Genomic DNA, 14,182 nt, shown 5'->3' with positions numbered 1-14,182 from the left:
TCTTTCAGCTCCCCCTCTGGACAAGACTTCAACACCTGTTAGGAAAGGCGGTAACCTCAGCATATCGGAGCAGATCACAAGCGTCGTCCGGCAGCCGGCCTTCATCGCGGGGCTCGGCGTGGCCGCATGGTTGGTTCTGATGGGCTTCAGTGGTTGGCTGTACTGTCGACACCGCAGGAGGAAGCAGCTGGGACACTACACCACATCCTTTGCATACACACCGGCAGGTAAGTGGGGAAAGGCTTAGCATCATGACAGGTCCTGGGTGTTTAAAGTATTAACTGGAAAAGATCAGTGAATTTAATTCCTGGAGTTTGCCATTTATGGAGATTTTCAGCAGCTTTAGATTTTCAATGTCAAGGAAGATTTCTCCTTCAAGAATGAACCGTACGGCCCAGTGTGGTTTTCTAACACCTTATTCATTATAAATCTCTTGTCCAGGAAAAGGAGAATTCACAGAGAAAAAAAAGGCTTCAGTTGTTCAACCAACAGCAAACCGTCAGATTTTAAGTGACAACTTCTTAATAGACCGCTGGGGGGGATATCTCCAGCAATGATGAATGTTTTCAATTTTCGTTTGTTCGCACTCGCACTGCATATTCAGTAAATTAAAAAGTATTTATCCCCACTGGGCAGTTTTCATGGCAGCGATGAAGGAAAACACTGAAGACACACTGAAGCATAAACAGTAACCACTGGATGCAGCTTATTTTTATGCCCTTTGGCACATTAGCACATAAACACATCAGTTGTGTTTTGACTCTGAGAGATATTTGTCCATGTTCATAAATACTCAACAGACAGCCCAACGCTTTAAGAAGAAAACATATGCAATTTGATTTTCACGTACATATTTCACAGTGACTTTTATTGTCACTCTAATGACTAAAGATTGTATTGTTTCACATTTTAGTATGAAATCTATTGTCATCTTGTTCATTTAGTTGCCACAGACTCAATGCCAGATACAAGCAAGAAACGGCTTCATCAATTCATCAAATAACATTTGCATTTTTATGTATTGCATGCATAATGCATATAGATGTGTTTATGTAAGTCAAAAGTATGTCTTCATAAAATATCGATTAAAGTCTGCACTGCTCCCAGTAGACTGCACACACCAAAAAACTGACATTTCTTCACTGATTCATGTGCAATATCAATATCAATATTCTGTGCAATATCAACATTTCATATTTCATATTATATATGTGCAATAATATGAACCCAATCACTCATTCAGTCGATTTTTCATATCTTGTTTTGTTTTTTACTGATGCCTCTTGTTGTTTGCACTGTCGCCCTTTGCTGCTCTAATCCTGCAAATGTCCCCCGCTGTGGGACTAATAATGGATTATTTTATCTTATATTATCTTATCCTATCTTTTTGTTTTTGGAATGGAGCATAATTCACTTCGAAATGTTTTTCTCTTCCTGTGAATCTTTTGAGTCTGAAGACTAAAACTTTGTCTTTCTTGCTGTAAAACCAGATTAATAACTGAGCGCTTTTTCTTCTTCCAGTTGGCTTTGCTCACAGCGAAGGATCTGGAATCATCAATGGAGGGTAAACTGAAGATTATGATTTGATTCAGATATTGTTTGTGTATTTGATGTTCAAAATATTGATATAATCTCTTTTTTTTTAGGCCGGGCTTGTTAGGATCAAATATGGGCAACTACCCCTGGCTGGCCGACTCTTGGCCCACTCCGAACCTCACTCATAACAGCAAAGACTCCGTCAACTGCTGCTCCACCAAACTGGACTCAGACAGATATTACAACAGTAAGAGCTCTCTGACTTTGAATGTTTGGTTAAATAACTAATTTCAGTCATTGTTAACCAACCTTTGCTGCTCAGCAGTCGGCATCATGAACTACCCGAACCAGACAGAGAAACGCAGCACGGCGTCCACCGACAGTCCCATCTACAGCACCATCAACACGGCCGCTGAGGACGACCTGCTGGCGTACTACGACACCTACTCCAGTGCGTCCTACAACCAGGGTCCGGACCCGTACAGCAGCAACCCGGTGCTGTCAAACAGCGGTCTTGTGGGTCTGGAGCACGACCTGGACCAGTGGACCATCCAGTCTGGTCAGTCTGGGTCTGAATACGCCAAGCTTCAGTACACCAAGAAAAGCAACGGTGAGGGTTTTCTGCCTCTATAATCCATTTTTCACTTCACAACACAGTGAATAAATATGATTACGTCTCACCTGATCTGACACAGTTTGAGTGTGTGAATGCATTTCCTTTATAATGGGAACTTTACACAGGGAAATTGGAAGCTGTGTTTATCCATATTTTAACTTTATAATCGGTTTAAGCCAAGTTAGCTTCACCTGGGAGTTACTGTGCAATGTGGCATGAAGCTTGAGTATTGTTGCCATGGATACCTGCAGTTACAGTACACCAATGACTTCAAACAACGGTTTTACTGTTGACTGAAACTGTGTTTGATGCATGTTGATAGTTTTTATGCATAGTAAACATTATAATGGCCATTGTGTGAATTCAAATGTCGCTACTCATAGTATAGGCAGGTTATAGAGCGCTACAGGAATGAGTCCTAAAACCCGAAATCAGATAACATTTTAGCACTTCCGGTTCCCTCGTCTAGAAGTCAATGGGTTTTTTGAATGGGGTTTTAAAGGTCACATATTATACTCCATTTAAACTAGTTATTATAGGTCTCAGACACCTCCAAACCATGTCTCTGAAGTTTTTTTTTCAAAAAAACAATCAGATCATGCATTCCAGCATGTCTCTATAACCTCTGTTTCGGCCCATTTCCAAAAGTGCTGATTTCTGTGTCTGTAGCCTCTGTCTCCTCCCACTCTGCTCTGATTGGTCAGCGTTTTCTGTCAATCAAACGTCCTCAACAACAGCGTCACCCTCCCCCTCCCTCCCGGAGAAGCTCTCTCTCTCTCTCTCTCTAGAGAGAGAGAGAGAGAGAGACGAGTGGAGAGATAGCAGCTAGAATAAAGTTTATAAACCACTTTAAAGTTTATAAACCACTTTAAAGTTTATAAACCAGAAACTTCACCCAGCGCACGTTACCGGAGGAATCTGATCAGAAATCGGCGACACATGATGAACATCTGCGGTCCAGATTCCAGGTTTTCCTGACGGTTTCTCTCAGGTAAATAATGCTGTTGTAAGATTAGATTTATTTTTATAAAGACATATTTTATACAGTGTACATTTTGTATTCTGCTCTTTAATTTAGAGCATGGAACTATATGGTTTGGCGCACCTTGTGTGCCTGTGGGAGGAGTGATGGTTTAGATTGGCGGAGGGATATGAAGTGATGGGCCACCTTGTGTTTTGTCCTAGGCTGAGGGGGGTGATTAAAATGTGGATCCTGTTGACCAGACCAAGCTCTCCCCGTGCTCTTATTCTACCCACAGCCCTACAGGAGTTTAATTAAGTTATAAGTAAGGTTATAGTTAAGGTAGTGAAAAGCCTGCCTTACACTGTTTATATCTCTGTTAGTTAGCTCAGTGTTTACCTCATGCATCAACTCTGTAAACCGTAAACATACACTCTGGTTTACGTCTGTCTTTACAGATCCATCTGTGAGAAATGACCGACAGAATCATCCCAGAGGAGAGCAGACAGCTGTGGGCAGATGGCTCTGTTTACATGGAGATACAAAGCTAACCCGTTAGCATGTAGCTACATGCTAACGGGTTAGCTCTGTTTACATGGAGATACAGAGCTAACCCGTTAGCATGTAGCTACATGCTAACGGGTTAGCTACATGCTACCGCTATGACACGGTGTGTAAACACAGCGACCATCAGGGTGGAAAATAGAAGATGTGAAACAGTAGTCAGTTCATTATTTCTGCTAAAAGATAAATGTATGGAAGATCAGAGTAATGGTATATTATTTACAGTAGGAGCTGTCTCTGTGTTACCATGACTACAGACCACCGGAGCTTAGCTTACCATAGTTTACCAGAGCTGAAGACTTTCTCCTGTACCATGTTAACATAACTAACTAACAGGTGAGATGATTACAAATGCTGTGAATAATTAATATTGTCATCTGTCAACTCAAATAAAGTTTGACTGTGAAACAGAAATGTGTTGTGTTGCTTACAAGTCACTATTTACCACCTGTAATCTGCTACATGCATGACATCAAATATATATAATATATAAATATCATCTGTTTAAACAGTGTAATTACATAAAGCCTTTGTGAAAGAACATGTTATATTTAGATGATGGGAGTACATGAAGCCTGTTCTGCTGGTTCTTGCAGACTAACTGTAGGAGCTACTTTGCTCAAGTTAGGTTGAGGAGGAGAGACAGTGACGCGCTGTGGGGCGGGGTCAGCTACTGAAGGTTCTCTCTGGTTCGACCAGGAAACCCTCACGTGGCTTGCATTCTCTAATGACGTCAGAATACAAGGAAAAAAGCGATTTTTTTTTTCTGCACCCATTTCCGGACAAACGGAGGAGGAGAAAAAGAGAGAGGATGGTCTTTTATGATACTATGGTGGCCTGTAGACACACTGGGGACAGATATTGATGTTTAAAAGACATGGAAAAGTGCATTTTGCATAATAGGTGACCTTTAAGTTAGATGCCTGAAATAAGGTCTGTGGTTAACACAAGACATTTTACGTTTTGTTCTACAACATAAAATACGTCAGTAAATATCCCACTCATGAATTTTGAAGCTTTTATGTGTCTTAAAAAAGGCAGTTGCTAACAAGTGGCTAAATGAGACTACTAAACGTCGTCACGCCGACTCGTCCTCCTTTACAGCCTCGTTGTGTACACTCTCGCTCATGCGTCCGTAGTGTAGTTCATTTATAGCCTGATGTTAGCTTTTTACTTCTGGCGATTGCATTCAAGCTTCAATAATCATAAAAGTGGTTTTCATTTGTGAAGACTATTTGGCTGAACAAAACATGTAAGTATCAGGAAGGTGTGTTTGCCACAGAGCTTATTTTCAGGAATAATCCAAAACCCAATGGAAAAATCGAGGGAACCCAGGGCGATGCCAACTTCCTGGTTGGCCTCCAAAAACACGTCATCCCTGCAGCACTTAAATGAATGTGTGGTTTTCATAAATGTATACAGCATGTACGCTTCCATGCTTGCATTTTGTTATCAGTTTCAAATTATAAATACAAATGTAATATACACCAAACAACAGAATCGAAAAATGCTAAATTAATTTTTCCACAATAAAATACATGAATTGCCGGAAAGCATGCAGAAACATCTGAATAATGTAGAAGGAAATGGTGACATATTGATAACGAAGATTTGATTAAGGCCAATTTGCACAATTAATACGCATATGTTAGAGATGCATTAGCTTCACACTGCCGCTCATTGTTCCATGCCTCTGCTCTGCAAGAAATAATGGTGTAGTGTTTACATCTACATATGTTAGACAAATTCATTCATTAAATCAACATAATGAAGTGCCATGAAGCAACAGTTACAGAAGATTTAATGGCGCTCTAATCCTTTTTATGTATGTCTTTTTTGTATTACGTTGTGTTTCTTTTCAATCTTGTCTTAATGCCTTTTTAAGTCTTATGTAAAGCACTTTGAATTGCCTTTTTGTTGAAAGGTGCTATAACTCGCCTTAAGATTTGAATGGAAACACACAGTGACTAAAGGATTGCAAAGGCTTAATCGGTTTCAAATGCAGAAATTCGAGGGAACCTTAATGGGCTCTTGAATAGGGAAAAAAATGGAAGAGAAGTGTCCTCCAGGCACTCATAAGCACAGCGAGGAGAAAGAAAGGGGTTTAAAAGCCTGTAGTTACTTGAGCGTATTTATTATTTAAAACGGCCAGCGGCTTAAACCTCAGGGTCTGGGTGGAGATAATAAAAACACAGTGATTACACCCCGAACACAATATGACATGTACTTTGTGTTTATAGATAAACTGGTAAAGCAGAGGTCCGCTGGGTCCTCGTCCAGGTCAGCCCCTCTCACCTGGGTGGATGTTTTGTCGCTGCCTCTTCCTGCCAACAAAGACAGAGGTCACACAACGACAGGCACAGAAGAGGAGCAACACAGGTGAGACTTACTCAGACTTAAGTTGTACATCAAGGCCCCTATTTTCCTTCTCTAAGAACACAATAGCTTTTTGTACTGTCTAATACTACTCGTTTATTAATAGCAGCGAGGCCTCTGACTTCACCTACATGACAGAGAGAGTTAAGGCAGATGGATATCAAACCTGCCCTGTAACTCCGCCAAGGCTGTCAAACTAAACTTGAGTGAAGTTTGGAGTCTGGGGAGTTTTCAAATTAACAACAGTTGCGTCTGCAGGCAGTGAGTAGATTGAGCTGCGGGGTTTCGGAGGGGAGTGTCTCCTCTAACTAGTTCTGACAGATTAGATTGTGGACATAACGGGGTGGGATTGGAGGGCTGTTCTGACTGTGCCGTGTCTTTAATGACATTAGCCACCATCTGACAGTTTGGATTAGTACTTTCCATTTTCAATGACACGTCCATCATTAAATTAGCCCTGACGGCACTGAAGTGACAACACAAATCACGGAGGTGGTTCTCTCTAACTCTACATTCAGTCCCCTTTTCATATGAACTTGGAAGTAGATTATTTTTGACCACTTCTTTCTTTACATGTATATGTTTTCTTATATTTAGTATTTTTAGCCAGGTCAGTGGTATGTCTCTAAGCATGGCAGTGTTGGTTTGTCTGTTCATTGCTTCGGTCCAGACTGAAGAATTAGAAATAATGGTAGTCATAAAATTTGGTAAAGACATTCACATCCCCCTAAGACCGGGGGTACGTAGTATATTTTTGGCATCATTGGGGAAAAAAATTCATAATAACCTTTCAGCATATTGTAATTCAAGTGGTCTGAGAGATAACTAGACTTCTGCACCTCATCATGGCTCTGTTTTCAGGCTTTAGAAAACCTAGCCAGTGATGGGAGAGTTTGGCCAATCACAGGTCATTTCAGAGAGAGAGCGTTCCTATTGGCTGTTGTAGAAATACAGATGCGCGTGCACATCCCTTCTGTGAAAACCTGATTCAACGGCGGAATAGCCTTCAGGAAGAGTTGCTTTTCCAGCATTGGTAACAGCTGCACATACCACTCGCATTGCAACGATACAAAGCCGATTCAAAGTGCCCTCACAAAACTTCTGCGCTAGCATGGCTGTAACCTTGTTTTACTTACATTTAATAAGTTGGTTTCTTAGGTGTTCAGTGTTTTCCCTCAGAGACACACACTCATGCTGCTGTTACTCACTGTCCACCCTCCAGCTCTGAGGACGATGATGACAACTGGTGTCCTCCGCTGCCTGCTAGAACCTACCTGATGGACACTTCCAGGGAGGAGCTCTCCAGCCCGCCTTCCAAAGCAGACAAGCTGTCCTATGCAGCAACACTGATGTCTCCCCCCCAGCGAGACACACACATGCCAAGCGACGGTCCACGGCTGCAGCACTTTGACCTATTGGCCCGTCACCACGCAGGCTCCCAGGTCTCCCAGTCCAACCCAGATCTGTTCACCAACACCAAGACACGGGTCACCGGGGAGGTGTACAACACCAGCCAATGGGCAGAGGATTTCAAGGGGGAAAGCCTCGGAAAAGGTCAGCTCATGTTCATTTTAAAGGTGCAGTGTGTAAGATCTGGCCACATGCTCCAAACAATTAGGGGGCAGCATTTCATCTCTATTACATCACTATAACAGTCATCAGGTATATAAAAAAAAAAAAAAAAGCCAAACAAACAGCAGGGCAAGAATACGCAAAATTCGACCAAACTGCTGAAACTCTGAGAGCCTGTCCGAATACCACTGCTATCTAATAATCTTCACGTGTGGCATCTATGGAGAACTGAACCTGCCAAAATAAATAAATAAATAACTTGATAAATAAATATGTCATTCAATGTTGCAAAAAATAAATGGAGCGATCAGTTAATTGATAAAATGTGACATAAATTGATATTTCTGTTTTAATTTGCTTCTTTATTTAATAATCTTTGTATTAATTCCGTATTTATTTACTCTTCGGTTTAATTTTCCCTTTTAATTATTAATATTTTTTTAATCTATTTATTTATTTTTGCATTTATTTTTTATTTATTCATTATTTTTTGCATGTATTTATTTATTAATTTCTGCACAATTTTCCCTTTTGCATTTTACCCCTTATTTATTTATTTATTTATTTTTTATACATTTCTTTACACATTTCTTTTTACATTTTTTATACATTTCTGCCTCATTATGCAAATGAGGGGGCTGTCACTCAACGTGTGACCTATAGTTTACATTAGCCATCTTTGTGTTTACTGTACCACTAACTGCTAACTGAAGGTCCGTCTCCCGGAGGCACCACCCGTCCTAAGTGGTCTCCTGGTGGCGAGGGAGGACGAAACAAAAATACAAGACGTTTTCTTGTTTCTGCCACTCTGGATTTAATCCAATAAACAAACGATCAAAACAGACTGCAGAGCCCCGGTTAGTGGCACAGTAAACACAAAGATGGCTAACGTAAACTATATTTTATATAACTATATTGCTCATTTCAGTAGATAGCTCTGCAACACAATACATACACGTCTTTGACACAACGTCAACACTGTAACATCTTCACATTCTGTTGATAATGTCCAAGTTTTAAGCTAAAATTCTGGCCAGATCTTACACACATTGCACCTTTAAAGCCTCACATCTTTGGAAGTGACTTCCCAAGAGGCAGCGCACAACCACACAGTGTCATGTATAATTTAGTTTATGATGTTACCCGGCAGAAAGTAGTTGTACGTGAAAATCATGTCACATCTATTCAAAGTGCAGCTCAGTGTTCTTTGGTTTCCTCTAAATTTCCTGAGGATGACATCAGTGTGCTCTCTTGTCAGGACAATCTCCTCCTCCAGCTGCCGAGTCGAGCCCCGCAGCCCACGCACACAGATCCAGGAGTAAGAAGAAAACACCCAAGGATGGACAAGTCAGGAGAGAGTTACAAAGCCAAGCAGGTATGAAACGCTGCTTGTAACTCATCTAACTTCTGTTTTAGTTTGTGGAAAAAAGAAAGAGGAATATTACTATTAATAAGACTCTTTCATCACAATTTTAAACCAGCACACGGTAGTCTGGCAGTCCTCCACTTTGGTCCCGACTGACATATCTCAACGACTATTGGATGGATTGCCATGAAATTTTGTCCACACATCCATGTCCCCTACAGGCTGAATTGTATTAACTTTGGTGATCCCTTAACTTTTCATCTAGTGCCACCATCATGTTTTCCAAATTCCAGTTTGTCCAATACAAATCTAATGACATTCCGCCGTACTGTGTTAACATTGTAAACGCTAAACGTCAGCATTGCCTAGGCACAGTCTCACAGAGCTGAGGCTGTAGACTTCTTACATTAGAAGGAATTCAGCTCGCATTATTTGTGGTCTAATAATTTTAACCAAGTTGTGGTATTGCTAATGTTAAAGACTATTTACACAGGAAATGTTTGACCTTTTGGCAAACGCTTGCTTGCTGAGAGTTTTACAGGGTGTTATGTGCCAAACTCTTTCTTGGCCAGGACCAGTAACATCCTCTACTGGTTGCTTGGCAACTGTTCATGCCTAAGAACTGGTTTGGCATATAACCCCCCATAAAACGGGCAATTGATGTTTTTATGCTGCGTTCCTTTTGAACTGGAAAAGTCGGAATTTCCGAGTACCCGGTCAGAAATTCTGACTGGAACACCAACTGGAGTCGAATTTCTGACTCGGAAAGTTGGATGAACCTCACCGACCTTGCTCCGGCGCATCAACAGTAAAAAAAAAAATCTCTAGTAATATACTATTTACAACACTTATGTCTTATTTGTGTCTCATTAAATCAGTCGTACACACAGTGCTGTCCAGCTTCTATCTGTGGATGTTGCTACGGTGTTTGTATGTGCAAAATATCGGAGCAATGAGTTGTTATCAACTGGTATTGCTAACAATACAATTGCAAACCCCATTAAGTTTTCTGACTTGTTGTCCTGGAATACGGTCAACATTCCCAGCTCCAACTTCCGATATCCGAGGTAAATGGAACGCAGCAGTCCTCTGCGTCTCTTGTATACGGATTAAACAAACAAGATGTAATATGTTAATCAGTGAGCTTTAGAGGTGCTGGTGAATTTTTTTACTTTTGGACAGAGCCATGCTAACTGTTTCCCTCTGTTTCCATTCTTTATGCTAAGCTAAGCTAACCAACCCCCAGCTGTAGCTTCATATTTAACACACAGGCACGAGAGTGGTATCAATCTTCTCATCTAACTCTCGGCAAGAAAGCAAATCAAAAATATTTTCTAAAATGTCAAACTATTCCTTTAAAGCAGTATTTCTGTCTGTAGTTTATTAATCACCGTTGATCAATCATATGCAGAACTTCCCCCTCCGCCAGCCCCTCCCCCTACAGATGACTCCCTGCAGATCTTGGCTGACGTTTTGAGCCGTAGCCGGACGGACACGGAAAGAAAAGAGGGGAGCGACTCGCCCACTCTTCCGAAGAGGGGAGAACATTTCTCCCCCCAAAGGAGAGGAGCTGCAAAGTGGTCATCACAGGGTAAGCACAATATGTGATGCTCACCTCTGTGGCGTCATTCTGTATCTGTCAACAATAGATGATAAAAGAACAATTTCTGTCCCAGCAGCACACGCCATTTGCTCCAACAGCTGGAACCCAAATACATGTGTATTAATATTATTGTGATGCTTCATACAAATCCCTTTAAGCTTAGAAAAGAATCAACTGCCACCCGTGCATGCACACTTATTATCCCATAGTAGTAGCTCTGCTTTTAGTAGCAGGGGGTCTATTTTCAGTCTGCTCCATCACTTAGGGTTTAACCTATATAAATACAGCTGCAACTTGGAGTGATTTGTTTGTCATCCACAGATGAGAATGTAATCCCATATGGACAGCCCAGCTTCCTTCCCCAGGTCCAGATGCCAGGCTACGGGTCCCTGGGCGGAGGAGTCCTTTCACGACCCTCCACCACAGGCCGGAGGAGAGATGAGGTATGTCTAGACTTACAGAAGGAACTGCTGAACAGACATTGTGACTGCATAGTGTGGGTCGCAGTCAGTTCAACATTTAACCGAGGGCATTTCGAGCTGCTTGTCAGATTCCTTGAGACAGTGCATGGTGGAAGTTTCCCATGGGTTTTGGGCAAAAAGTAGTTATCTAACATAGTGAGTCAACAAAAGTCTCGAAGTTGGATTTCCGGAGGGAATTGCAAGACTATAGGGCTGCTCAAGTTTTCTTGTGCGTAAGCATGCATGTGAGTTGCTCGGGTTGGTTTAAAAAAAAAGGAGGAAAAAAAGTATGTATGCTTTAATAGATAAAGAGGAAATAAATCATTAATGTGATACTCTACAAAATCTGTCTTTGAGAATGAAACTCACTTCCTGTAGGCTGTAAAACCTTTGTAGTTTGCTTAATGACAGAGAGAGGAAAGTGTGATGAGCTTGATTTCAAAGCTTCGAGCTTCAGTGGACGTTTAAGTCATGTTTCATGTATATCATGATTTATTCGCCGAGTCTGTTTCGGTTACACTGCGTCGCATTTTGTTTTTTATACAGCTGTCAACGTGCAAATTTGTTTTAACGCCACTAATTTCTTTAACGCAACTTGAAATTTTTGATGTTTTAGCAGGATCATTTTTATAGCTAAAGTGAAGATACTGGCATCATATGAAACTAGAAAAACCTAAGGAATCCCTTAATGCCAACCATGTTATACTAGCTTGTCGCGAAATAGGCTAAATAACCCTCCAAAGTTACTCTAAATTTTGGCGAGGAAAAACTGGTATGGCCATTTTCAAAGGGGTCCCTTGACCTCTGACCTCAAGATATGTGAATGAAAATGGGTTCTATGGGTACCCACGAGTCTCCCCTTTACAGACATGCCCACTTTATGATAATCACATGCAGTTTGGGGCAAGTCATAGTCAAGTCAGCACACTGACACACTGACAGCTGTTGTTGCCTGTTGGGCTTGAGTTTGCCATGTTATGATTTGAGCATAGTTTTTATGTTAAATGCAGTACCTGTGAGGGTTTTATGCCAATATTTGTCATTGTTTTGTGTTGTTAATTGATTTCCAAGAATAAATATATACTACATTTGCATAAAGCAGCATATTTGCCCACTCCCATGTTGAAAAGAATATTAAATCTTGATAAATCTCCCTTCAAGATACATTTTGAACAGATAAAAAATGTGTGATTAATTTGCAATTAATCGCGATTAACTATGGACAATCATGCGATTGACAGCCCTAGTTTTTTGGGGGATATTTCGCCTTTTTTTATTTGAATTCAGAAGTTATTTTTATGAGGAAAATGTGCAAAAAAATGTGGGTTGAAAGTAACAGATTTTTTGTTGTTTTGTTGTTGTTGTTTGTCCACCAGTGAGAATTTACAAGTTTATTATTCAATGATGAAATGTCTCCATCAGAACATATCTTAGTCACAATTCAAGAAAAAAAAAAATCATTTAAGGGAACCCTTATCAAAAGTGTTTGCTCATGTTATGTATTTATGAATAAAAAAAAGGAATATTGATTTTGGTATGGCCTAAAAAAATTTGGCACTGATCAGGCTCTATACTGTTTAGTAACCTCCATGTTTCTGTGTGTAACCTGTTATTTAAGCGTTACTCTCCTTTGTACCGTCTCATTGTTCTCTGTGTTTGTTTCCAGAACCTCATGTAGACAGACGTCGATTACATGACATGACATGACATCCTCCTTTTTCCTCCCTGATTTCCTGTCTTTGCGAGCCATCAATCTGTTGCCATGGTATCCAACGAAAAACTGAAGACTAAAGGGAAAGCGTCAAGGCTTGCCATCTGCCTTTTCACAAACTACTTTTGTTTTATCTTCATGATTTCGTCTTTATTTTTTTGTGATTTCCTTCACCCTTTCTCCGTGTATATAGACATCTTTGCAATTTTTTAAAAAATGTAATCAGATGTATTACTGAAAATGGATCTGGGGTTTAAAAAAAACAAATGTATTTTTAGGCAATGGGAAGATAATGCAACTATTACATTATTGTACAGCAGATTAATGAATGTATCTTCTGTTTTCTCCTGACAATGAAACCATGATGATGTGTGTGTTTGACGAAAGACTGGAGAAGACATGAGGCAGAAAATGTGATAATAAACCATCGTGTGTGTGTGCGTGAGTGATTGTGTGTGTGTGCGTGTTGGCGTGCGTGTGTGTGTGTATATGTGTGAGAGTGTGCGCCAGTGCACGGTGTAGTGTTTGTGTGTTACTGTTTTTATCTCTCGTTTCTGTGTGACTGTGTACTGTGGTATCCCTGTAGATCACCAGTGTGTTAGTTCTGTCAAGATTAATTATTATTTTTAAACTGACCAATAAAACATTTATTACAAAAAGAAATGCTTCTGTCCATGTGTGTCTTATACAGAATATTACAGAAGGATAGCTAAGCGTTTTTAACCACTGTAGTGGCGTGGCTCTAGGTCGGTCCTGTGGTTTGTTCCAACACAAACGGAAATATCTCAAAAACTATAAACTAGATTGCCATGAACTTGGGGCAGTCACTCATCTCCCCCTGAACTGTTACAACTTTGGTGAGCTTTTGACTTTTCATCTTGTGCCATTATCAGGTCAAAGAAGTTTGTGACCTGTAGAGCCCTGGACACGTGCACAATTTAGTAATTTGGGCTCTCATTAATAATTTATGTGCACAAATTAGTAATTTGTGCTGTGGGTTTATTATCATGTTACATAATCTGCCTCCTCCCCTCTGTAGAAGCACAGTCGAGAGTTTAAAGAAGACGACAAAGACATTTATGAAGTGCTCCAGAACCCTGAGTTTTTATGGAGTGACATCCACAGTATCGTCAAAGTTTTTCCGGCAAAACAGTCCGTCATCTTGTAAAATACGTTAATAAAGCGATCTCAAAGATAACCCACAACCAAAAACTCAAAGTATATCCACATATCTCGATCCAAGATCAAAAATAAAACTGTAAAGACTATGCACAACAAGGCCAAAGACATAAAGGGGATAAATTATGCTAAATGCTGATGACCAAATACTTGCAAAACATTCCCATCAGCCTCAGCTGTACTTTGGGTTACGTGCTAATTAGCATGCTAACATGCAAATCTATGATGGTTAACATG

General features: G+C 40.4%; 1 protein-coding gene across 5 annotated transcripts in view; it reads left to right on the top strand.

The window, feature by feature from the left end:
• The window catches only part of LOC141771744 (roundabout homolog 2), a 70,661-nt gene extending 57,219 nt beyond the window's left edge, over positions 1 to 13,442 (top strand). For 3 of the 5 annotated variants that reach the window (XM_074642335.1, XM_074642333.1, XM_074642338.1), the window contains 10 exons: positions 9 to 227; positions 1,522 to 1,564; positions 1,647 to 1,783; positions 1,859 to 2,146; positions 5,918 to 6,056; positions 7,276 to 7,607; positions 8,884 to 9,000; positions 10,403 to 10,582; positions 10,916 to 11,037; positions 12,722 to 13,442. In XM_074642335.1, coding sequence (XP_074498436.1) covers positions 9 to 227; positions 1,522 to 1,564; positions 1,647 to 1,783; positions 1,859 to 2,146; positions 5,918 to 6,056; positions 7,276 to 7,607; positions 8,884 to 9,000; positions 10,403 to 10,582; positions 10,916 to 11,037; positions 12,722 to 12,733 — 1,589 coding nt within the window. In that variant the 3' untranslated portion in view covers positions 12,734 to 13,442. The remainder of the gene's footprint in view (positions 1 to 8; positions 228 to 1,521; positions 1,565 to 1,646; positions 1,784 to 1,858; positions 2,147 to 5,917; positions 6,057 to 7,275; positions 7,608 to 8,883; positions 9,001 to 10,402; positions 10,583 to 10,915; positions 11,038 to 12,721) is intronic. The other 2 variants (XM_074642337.1, XM_074642334.1) reach the window with 2 other exon arrangements.
• The last annotated feature ends 740 nt before the right edge of the window (positions 13,443 to 14,182 follow it).

The sequence above is a fragment of the Sebastes fasciatus genome, chromosome 7 (assembly GCF_043250625.1).
Source record: "Sebastes fasciatus isolate fSebFas1 chromosome 7, fSebFas1.pri, whole genome shotgun sequence".
NCBI lineage: Eukaryota > Metazoa > Chordata > Actinopteri > Perciformes > Sebastidae > Sebastes > Sebastes fasciatus.
Note: the sequence above shows the minus strand (reverse complement) of the source record. Positions and strands in the feature narration are given on the sequence as shown.